Source organism: Cervus elaphus, chromosome 6 (genome assembly GCF_910594005.1).
Source record: "Cervus elaphus chromosome 6, mCerEla1.1, whole genome shotgun sequence".
In the NCBI taxonomy this organism is placed as follows: Eukaryota; Metazoa; Chordata; class Mammalia; order Artiodactyla; family Cervidae; genus Cervus; species Cervus elaphus.
Window position 1 is genome coordinate 27,138,996 of NC_057820.1, and position 11,051 is coordinate 27,150,046.

The following is an 11,051-nucleotide window of genomic DNA, read 5'->3' on the forward strand; positions in this document are numbered from 1 at the left end:
TATATGATATCATATGCCATCACTTATTGTTTGCTCTACTGGTATTAAATGTGTCTACTTTAAAGTAAATAACCACTGCTCACAAGACTCACATTCTACAATTTTATTATTATTAGGGTTTGAAGGCTAAAGTAAACACAGGAAAAATCTTTCAGATGATGTTTTGAAACAAGACACCCTAGGACTAACACCGTGAAAAATCTATTAAATCCCTAAATGTATTAATAAACATTTATTGAGCAAGTGCTCCATGCTGGGCTCTGTATGGTTTCTAATATCACTGACCATTATGGAATCCTCGTGGTCATGTCTAGTCTATCAGTACAGTGGAGCACGATAAGTTAAGACAAATGTATTTGGAAAGAAACTTTTAAAGAAAGAAATGCTAAACACATTACCACATTTAGCCAAGAGTAAGGGAGTAAATCATATATTGTATTTTGAAACAAGCCTTGGTTACTTTCTTTTTTTTATTAATTTTTAAAATATTTACACTATTTTGAAAGGTTACGTTCCATTTACAGTTATTACAAAATATTGGTTATATTCCTCCTGTTATACAATATATCCTTGAGACTGTCTTACAGCCATGCTTACTTTTATCTTCTCCCTGTCATCTATTAACCAGCCATCTCAGAGCAAATTGTGACTTTTTGAGACAGAATGGAAAACATATCCAAAGTTTAATACAGTATGACTAGGTATTCTGGATAAATAAGAACTCTAGAAAGCCAAGATTTCAACTTCTGTTCTTCTTGGGAGATAAAAAGGTTTGACAGAAAATGAAAAAGATTAAGCAGCTGACCCACCATCTTCCAATATTTTCTGGACTATTTTCTTGATTCTGGGGGCTTCCGGATCCAGGCAGATTTTCTTCCCATTCTTCAGCGTGGCTCTGCAAGAGAGAGTAGAATTATCTGTGAGCATCCTGGCACAGCATCAGAAGGGATCCAGCAGTGGTGGTAGGGAGGGAGGTGGAGGGCTTCCTTAGGGAGGCAATACTAGAGAAGCAGAGACTCACATTACTTCGACTTTGGCACAGTGGGGTCCTGCCCTGTTGACCTCCAAACTTTGGATGTTACTGGGATGAATGCCAGAGGTGGTCTTCACACACAAGCAGCGAAGTTCAATATGTAGCAATCTCGCCTTACCGCTAACTAGGGCAGAAGATATGATTCTATTAGTGGTCATGATTATCTCCTAGATCTTAGCTATTGATGAGTACCTCCCTCACAAGGCCATTTGTGAATACGATCGACCTGTCACCCTTTACTAAAGCACCTAGCAGAATTCCTGGCACAGGTCAAGTGCCCACAAAGTACAGCGTCTCCATTTGTAATTATTCATATAGTGCCCTTCTCTAGTCCCAGGGGCACCAAGGCAGTCTCTCCCCCAGACACAGCTGCAGCAGAAGCAGCCTCAGGTTAGGAGAAGCAGAGAGTCTACTATTCACCTCTCCCTAAAGTTTCTCTTACGTTTTCCAGTGGTGGAGGGAACCAGCATCGTCAGAAGCAGTGACATCAGTAGCAACACCTGTAGGCCAGGAAGTGGGCTGGGCGCGGTATATGAGGAGGTGGCGTCAGGTCTGAGGCTCATGGTGGAAAAGACTTGAGTTAGAGCTGTTCCCAGGAGGGTGAACTGCTGCTCAGGAGTCTACAGCTAAGTGGTTTTCACAGTCGCCTGATGTCTTTTATACACCCTGCCTCAAGGCCAGTAAGGAGAAGAAGGATAGGGATGGGGGAAGTGAGGGTGTGTGGTAACACAAGTGTAAGAGTGGTCAACTTGTGCCCAACCCAGATAAATGCCAGGCAAGTCAAATTCCTGCTAAATTTCATTTGCTTCATCCCTGCACATGCTCGCTCCCCTTTTCTCAATATCCATCTGCCTTTCACATGTTTAGGCAAGAACTAGACTGAAATATTACATATATTTTCTTTGAATAATTATGTAATATGCCCTGCCTTTCCTATAATGCAATTTAGAGGCCTTATAGACATTTTAGCTGTATCTGAAAGCATAAATGTGTGGCCCTTGGAAGAGAGAGTTATCTTCCCTTTCCAGTTGCCAAGGAAAGCAGATGTTCCTATCTTGGTTGTTGATAAGTGCTGGGATTCGTTTGGAGTATGTGAATAAAATAGGAGCCAATTATCATCAAAACTTAACTTCATGTATTAGTTTATGGACTCCTTTCTGTCTTCCAAATGTATTATCTTTTACAATTTCATCCAGAAACTAGAAGCAAACTCATCCTCCTCTGTATTATAAAATAAACTACTTTTTACTTTTTTCTGTCATCTGAGTCCACTTTAGAAAATAAGACCCAATAGTTTTATTTTTCCTTTTATTATTAATCTAACAGAGAAATGTATGAAACAATTCACTGTAAAAGATTTATAAACTGCAGATAAAACATGCAAGTTCCTCTTCATCATTGCTCCACATTCTGGGTCTCCAATGGTAATGACTGGTAAAAATTTGGCATTAGTTTTCTATTCTATCTACATTTATATATACACATATCCATAGAACCACATATATAATACATAAAGATATACATATATAAAGAGAGATAGACATAGATCATTTTTTATACAAGTGGACTTATTATACAGCTTTTTTTCTTTAAAACTATGTCTTCAGCATCCTTTCATGTTACTTCAATGTCATTTTTCTCCATTCTTTTCAATGTCTGCATAATATCCTATAGATAGGCAATTGTCATCCAAACTTGTCCTACTGGCAACCTTGTAGGTGTTCCAGTTTTGCACTTATGGATTGCACTAAGATCTTTATTAAAGTCTCAAACTCTAATTAAGGGTCTTGATTTCAAACCCCACGTGATATGGACAAAGCCTGGCAGGTGTACAGAAGGAGGCCCCTATATCATATACTGGCTTTTGGTTTTGGGTTTTTTTTTTCCCAAGATTTTAAAAAATGACATTTCTTAAAAGTTCAGTTCAGTTCAGTCCCTCAGTTGTGCCTGACTCTTTTCGACCCCATAGATTGTAGCACGCAAGGCCTCCCTGTCCATCACCAACTCCTGGAGTTTACTCAAACTCATGTCCATTCAATCGGTGATGCCATCCAATTATCTCATCCTCTGTCGTCCCCTTCTCCTCCCACCTTCAATCTTTCACAGCATCAGGGTCTTTTCCAAAGAGTCAGTTCCTCCCATCAGGTGGCCAAAGTATTGGAGCTTCAGCTTCAGCTTCAGCATCAGTCCTTCCAGTGAATATTCAGGACTGATTTCCTTTAGGATGGACTGGTTGGATCTCCTTGCTGTCCAAGGGACTCTCAGGAGTTTTCTCCAACACCACAGTTAAAAAACATCAATTATTTGGCTCTGAGCTTTCTTTATGGCCCAACTCTCACATCCATACATGACTACTGGAAAAACCACAGCTTTGACTAGACAGACCTTCGTTGGCAAAGTAATGTCTCTGCTTTTTAATATGCTGTCTAATTTGGTCATGGCTTTTCTTCCAAGGAGCAAGCGTCTTTTAATTTCATTGCTGCAGGCACTATCTGCAGTGATTTTGGAGCCCAAGAAAATAAAGTTTCTCACTGTTTCCTTTCTTTCCCCATCTATTTGCTATGAAGTGATGGGACCGGATGCCGTGATTTTCATTTTTTGAATGTTGAGTTTTAAGCCAGCTTTTTTACTCTCTTCTTTTACTTTCATCAAGAGGCTCTTTAGTTCTTCTTCGCTTTCTGCCATAAGGGTGGTGTCATCTGCATATCTGAGGTTATTGATATTTCTTCCGCCAATCTTGACTCCAGCTTGGGCTTCATCCAGCCCAGCATTTCTCATGATGTACTCTGCATATAAGTTAAATAAGCAGGGTGACAATATACAGTCTTGATGTACTCCTTTCCTGTTTTGGAACTAGTCTGTTGTTCCATGTACAGTTCTAACTGTTGCTTCTTGACTTTCATATAGATTTCTCAGGAGGCAGGTCAGGTGGTCTGGTATTCCCATCTCTTTAAGAATTTTACACAGTTTGTTGTGATCCACACAGTCAAAGTATTTAGCGTAGTCAATGAAGCAGAAGTAAATGTTTTTCTGGAACTCTCTTGCTTTTTTGATGATCCAACAGATGTTGGCAATTTGATCTTGTTCCTCTGACTTTTCTAAATCCAGCTTGAACACCTGGAAGTTCACAGTTCCCGTACTGCTGAAGCCTGGCTTGGAGAATTTTGAATATTACTTTGCTAGTCTGTGAGATGAGTGCAGTTGTGTGGTAGTCTGAGCATTCTTTGGCATTGCCTTTCTTTGCGATTGGAAAGAATATTGACCTTTTCCAGTCCTGTGGCCACTGCTGAGTTTTCCAAGTTTGCTGGCACATTGAGTGCACCACTTTCACAGCATCGTCTTTTAGGATTCAAAATAGCTCAACTGAAATTCCATCACCTCCACTAGCTTTGTTCATAGTGATGCTTCCTGAGGCCCACTTGGCTTTGCATTCCAGGATGCCTGGCTCTAGATGAGTGATCACTCCATCATGGTTATCTGGGTCATGAAGATCTTTTTTGTATAGTTCTTCTGTGTATTCTTGCCACCTCTTCTTAATATCTTCTGCTTCTGTTAGGTCCACACATTTCTTAAAAGTTAACATGTGCATAAGAGGAAACTGAAAAACACAAGCCATAATCACAAGCAGTTTACCATTTGATACTAAGTATCCATTTTTATGTAAATAAGATCATGCAGTTATGTATCATCCTTTCTCACACGTCATGAATACTTACCCACTTTCACTATCCCACAGCTATGTGAGTATTTTGATAGCCAAGAATATACTATACCAGCTCAATGCAAGAAAAAATAATGTAATCCTGCCTTGGCAACAAATATTTCATAAGAGACAAAAATGGCAACAGCTCTCTAGATAAAGATATTGGTAGCGTTATGATTAAAACACTACATTCCCTTAGTGCTCGATTAAAAATGGGGCATAGAGCAACAGAGTACACGAAGTATAATGCTTCTAAGAGGATTCATTATCCAAGCTAAACTATTAAAGTATTAGCGAGGAAGTATGTTTCCATTGAATTTCTTAACAAAATGTTCCTGTGATACAGCCTAGATATGTACATGCATCAGTGGTTAGCATCTAAATACAAGTATGACACACCCATATACATCCCTCCTTTTATACTTCCTAATGCTCATCTGCTGCCAACCTAATGAACAAGTCCTGACGTATATTTCTCAGAGATGGTTTAACCATTCCGTATCCAAGATGATTTATTTTTATCAATTATAGCAACAGTATTTGGACTTCCCTGGTGGCCCAGAGGTTAAGATTCTGCTCTCCAAACGTAGGGGCCAAGGGTTCAATCCCTGGTCAAGGAAGATCTTGCATGCCTCATGGCATCCCAAATATATATATATATTTATATTTATATGTATATATACGTGGGCTTCCCGGGTGGCGCTAGTGGTAAAGAATCTGCCTGCCAATGCAGGAGGTGTAACAGACAGGGGTTCAATCCCTGGGTCAGGAAGATCCCCTGGAGGAGGGCATGGCAACCCACTCCAGTATTCTTTCCTGGAGATTCACCATAGGCAGTGGAGCCTGGCAGGCTACAATCTATGGGGGTCCAACAGAGTCGGACATGACTAAAGCAACTTAACATGTGTGTGTGTATATATATACATACATACATACATATATATATATATATATATGAAATGAAAGTCACTCAGTCATGTCCGATTCTTTGTGATCCCATGAACTATACAGTCCATGAAATTCTCCAGGCCAGAATACTGGGGTGGGAAGCCATTCCCTCCTTCAGGGGATCTTTCCCACCCTGGGATCAAACCCAGGTCTTCTGCATTGCAGGTGATTCTTTACCAGCTGAGCTACCAGGGAAGCCTATATATATGTATATATAATATACATTATATATATAATTATACATTATATATAATATACATTATATATTTAATATATATAAATATATATACATATATATTTTGTTGTTTAGTCGCTGAGTTGTGTCTGACTCTGTGACCACATGGACTGCAGCCCACCAGGCTCCTCTGTCCATGGTAATTCTACAGGCAAGAAACAAAGATATTTACAAATTGGTTAATTCATTAGCTCTACTTTTTATCATACACTGTCACCTCAGGACATCTAAAAATCTTAGTTGTTGCAAAATAATGAACCTTGTCCACAATAAACATAGGTACTTTACAAAAATGAACATATATATCTACGGTTACAACCTAAAACTGTCTTCAAGATATGGAAACGTTAGCCAGGAGCCCTTCCCTTCACCTTTTCTCTTACCCCTCCTCCAGCATTCTGGGGGACAGCACTACATCTAGCTCCAAGAGGTGATTAACAGAGACACTCCCAGAAAACTTGGGCTTCCCTGGTAACTCAGCTGGTAAAGAATTTGCCTGCAGTGCAGGAGACCCTGGTTCAATTCCTGGGTCAGGAAGATCCCCTGGAGAAGGGCATGGCTATCCACTTCTGTATTCTGACCTGGAGAATTCCATGGACTGTATAGTCCATGGGGTTACAAAGAGTCAGACATGACTGAGTGGCTTTCACTTTCACTCCCAGAAAACACAGTCCTTCCTAGAAACTAAGGGAAAGGTATCAGTTAAGGGGTTATTTTACTACCTCTGCTTTTAATATGCTTTGGGCATTAGGGCTTACTTATTTTTTAATTCACAGTAGCATTAACTAAAACGCACAAGTAGAACAGTGATTACATAATCTGAATGTGTGTGACTCGTGAGCACTGACTGACCCTTCTCTATCCACTTTTTTTTTTTATTTTTTTTTTTTTAATTTTTTTATTAGTTGGAGCTCTATCCACTTTTGAATGCAGAGGCATGTGGAAGATTTCTTTGAATGCCTCATGTATCCTGCCTGTAGTGTGTAGGATAATGCAATGTACAGTAGGTCATAGCTAAACAGCGTTAGTGAATAAATCAACTATTCTCATTAAAGGAAAGTTTCTCTTTCCTTTCTAATCATTCACAATTCTCAAACTAGACTTCACATGAACCCAAAGTGCAAGTGGTATAAAAAAGTGATTTGGGAGGCTGGGAAGAAAGGATGGGCCCCCAGACACAGGTCATCTTCCTCTTACAGCTTTGTACAAATCTTACACAATATTCAAGCTTCCTATTTTCCTTTTTGCTTATTTATTTATACTTTCAAAATTCTAGAAGAAACTCTTAAAATGTTAAGTGTATAAAATTACCTTTTATCATAAGAATGACTGTGTAAATAATTTTTCCAACTTTTAAAAAAAATTTTAAGTCATTTTTTCCTGTTTATCAGTTCCTGACTATGTCTACTTAAAGTTCTTAGTTCCTGCTTTACAATGTATTCCTTATTTTTCTCCACCCTAATAGTTTTCGTCTTATAACTTGCAGTCTAGATGTAGAACATATTAAATTAACATGATTTCCCCCCTTTCCAACCCCAAAATTCATAGTCTAGCAGGTAAACTCAAGGAAAATCTTAAACTGAAAATAAGTATTCTTCTAAGAGGGACCATGTGAAGGAATTACAGAGAGAATTTCAACAGGAAACAGGACCAGGGGAATGAATTTCCTTCTAGTTCTTCCTGAGTGATGACTGCATAACCTTTCCCCATTATTGTGATTAAAATGTTGCAATATCCACAAATACTGTGAATTAAAAATAAACACAAAGCAACAGAGAACACAGAGTATAATGCTTCTAAGAGGATTCATTATCCGATCTAAACTGTTAAAGCACCAGCAAGGAAGTATGTTTTCAATGAATTACTTAACAATGTATTTCTATAGTACAGTCAAGAGAGGCTCACGCATCAATGTGTCTGCAGTGACTCACAAATCAGATCTGTATTCAAATGTAAATTCAAAACCATTTCCAGAGTAAGACATAAAAGGTTTTGGCATTATTCATAATCTCTCTTTTGCTGTCCTTCTCACCTCTTCCCTCTACAACACATGCTGTTTACTCTTCTTATTAGCTTTAGTGTTTCCCTGTTGGCTCAGAGGGTAAAGAGTCTGCCTGAAGTACGGGATATCTGGATTTGATCCCTGGGTAGGGAAGATCCCCTAAAGGAGGAAATGGCAACTCACTCCAGTATTCTTGCCTGGAGAATCCCATGGATGGAGGAGCCTGGTGGGCTATGGTTCCTGGGGTCGCAAAGAGTCAGACACAACTGAGCGACTTCATTTTCTTTTTTTCTTTTCCCCCTCTTACAGATACTAACCACATTTCCTTCCTGGTTCACTTCAATTAGTCACAAGTTCCTAATCCTTTGGGGGAAACTATATGGAATGTCTTCTGAGCTAACAATGCGGCTTAAGTTAGTTGACACCAGGAAAGAGGTAGCACGTAGCAGAGGATCATCAACTCATTGTCGTAATCAACAAGTGTATTTTGTCACAAAAGACACATCGTCAGCAAGGTTTGTGAGGCAGGATGAACATATTTCTTGAGTCACTAATATTTCACAAGGGTATTAGTCAGTGTTTGAGGTAAAATGCTCTTTGCTAGTTTTCATTTATTCAATAAATATTAAGTATCTGCTATGTGCCAGGCAAAAAATGAGATCTCAAATATTTGTGCAAAGCAATGGGATGTAAATACTAATTTACTACTACTACTATACACTCCTACTGCTATTATTGCTAACTGTCCTTACTGTCGTGTGCATAACTTTTTTGATTTCCATGAAGAGAAACATAATACTGACACTAATAAGTGGACTGTACAGAAATGGGTAAAAAAATATTTTAAATCAGTTGTTTAAGCAAAAGAAATTAGCTTATACAAAGTTACAATTTAAAAGAATGCCAGAAAATTAGTGTCAGAGGTTCTTGTGTTTAAAAATAACTTGACAGCTTTTTATGAAACTTACTTTGTCACCCTGGTTTTGTGTGTGTGTGTGTGTGTGTGTGTGTGTGTGTGGTAAACTTACTTTATCTCTTTTTCCTTTAAGTCATTGCATTATAAATAGCAGTGTCATTCAGGAAATTAGCAAGCTTTCTAGGACTCAAAACAGAACTTATCTGTTAGCCATTTTAAAAGAAAGTATCTAAAGACACTGGAGAAACATTAGCCTTTAAAATTAAGATGTATGTCAATTCTGCTTTATGTAGACTGTTTTAAACTGATATCTCCCAAGTATGAAGGGAATAAGCTATCACCTACAAATTAATAATCAAACAATTGATACAGAAGATCCTAGAAATGATAAAATGGAGAGTCAGTCTGTTAAAGCACTTTAATCAATAAGTTGAAATACTAGCCAACAAAATATTTCCTATAAGTGCTGAAATCTAATATGTTTTCTGTATAACTTTAAGTGAACAAAAGTGATCCAGACCTCAAATGTCGTTGTTTTAGTCAACTAAGTTAGGTCTGACTCTTTTGCAACCGCATGGACTATAGCTTAACAGGCTCCTCTCTCCGTGGGACTTTCCAGGCAAGAATACTACAGTGGGTTGCCATTTCCTTCTCCAGGGGATCTTCCTAGCCCAGGAATCAAACCCACATCTCCTACACTGGCAAGTGGATTTTTTTTTTTTTTAACCACTGAGCCACCAGGGAAGCCTTGACTTCAAATACTCTGGCACTAGTTTAATTGAGGCTATATCCTACCCAGAGGTGGTGAGGCATGGGGTAGGAGGGGAGGGTGAAAAAGTTGGGGGCAGAATATCTTCCTGGGTGCTATTACACAAGAACATTGCAAAGTTCTGGGGGCATGTGGATTTTTAATGATGTTGATTGCTGCCATTTATTGAACATTAGATGCATGATGATCATTTTCCAATCCTCTTTTGCTGCATAACCAGCCATTCGCAAACTTAGTGGCTTACCACAAGTCGGGCATTTCTGATAATGCTGTGTGCTAATGAGAGGTCAAAGAGCTAACTCATTGGAAAAGAACCTGCTGCTGGGAAAGACTGTGGAAGAAAGAGAGAAAGACAAAAGATGCTGGGAAAGACAAAAGAGGAAGGGGGTGGCAGAGGATAAGATGGTTAGATAGCATCACTAACTCAATGGCTTCCCAGGTGGTGCAGTTGGTAAAGACTCTGCCTGCTCAGTGCAGGAGACACAGAGATGTGGGTTCAATCCCTTGGTTGGGAAGATCCCCTGGAGGAAGATGGCAACCCAATCCAGTATTTTTACCTGAAAAATCCAATGGACAGAGGAACCTGGCAAGCTACAGTCCATAGCATTGCAGAGCCTGACACGATGGCGCATGCTTGCATGCTACACCAACTCGATGGACGTGAACTTGAGCAAAGTCCAGGAGATTAGTGGAGGACAGCAAAACCTGGAACGCTTCAGTCCATGGGATCCAGAGTCTGACATGACCTAGGGACTGAACAACAACAATAAGAAGTGCTTCTGCTTTCATCTTGCCTGAGTACACTTGAGTGGGGGTGGTCAGAGAGCAACCGGAAGGGCTGAAAAGTCCAAAATGGCCTCATTCACCTGGGAGGTGGTTCGTCCTGGCGACTGACTGACATTTCTGCTTCAGCACCTGGGTCTTCCTGTTTCTCCTCCTATAAGTAGTATCATGATATTTCTCAGGAAGAAATGAAGGAAGAAGGAGGGAAGGGGGCAGGAGAAAGGAGAGAAGAGAAGAGTAGGAAAGGGAGAGGAAGGAGAGACAAGGAAATAAAAGACAAGAATGCAACTTCCTTGGTGGAATCCACCTTCCAATGCAGGGAACTTGAGTTCAATTCCTGATGGAGGAGTTAGGAGCCCAGATGCCAAGGGATAACTAAGCCCACATGCTGGAACTACTGAGTCCGTGTGTTTCAACAAGAGAAGCCAGTGCACCTCAGGGAAGACCCAGCACAGCCAAAAAACAAAGAAAAAGGACAAGAGCCTTCCACTCTCCTCCCCTTCCCATTCCCTCTCCTTTCACCTCCTCCTCCTGCTCCTTCCTCATAAAGTACCTCCAGCATGCCTTTTCAGGATCCTCTGAATGGCGCACCATGGCTTTTTTCCATATCTGTGGCAGCTCCAGATAGCACTGAACAAACATCGTCTCTGGGTTCATCTCAC

At 39.8% G+C, this 11,051-nt stretch overlaps 1 protein-coding gene across 1 annotated transcript; it reads right to left on the reverse strand.

Annotated features, from left to right (window-relative positions):
• Positions 1-452: 452 nt before the first annotated feature.
• On the reverse strand, positions 453-1,668 carry LOC122696171 (platelet basic protein-like). Its single transcript, XM_043905851.1, has 3 exons — positions 1,476-1,668; positions 1,022-1,157; positions 453-895 (listed from the first exon to the last, which is right to left on the reverse strand). Exons 1-3 carry the CDS (start codon positions 1,594-1,596, stop codon positions 793-795), a joined length of 360 nt encoding a protein of 119 aa, XP_043761786.1. The 5' UTR covers positions 1,597-1,668; the 3' UTR covers positions 453-792.
• Between the last annotated feature and the right edge of the window lie 9,383 nt (positions 1,669-11,051).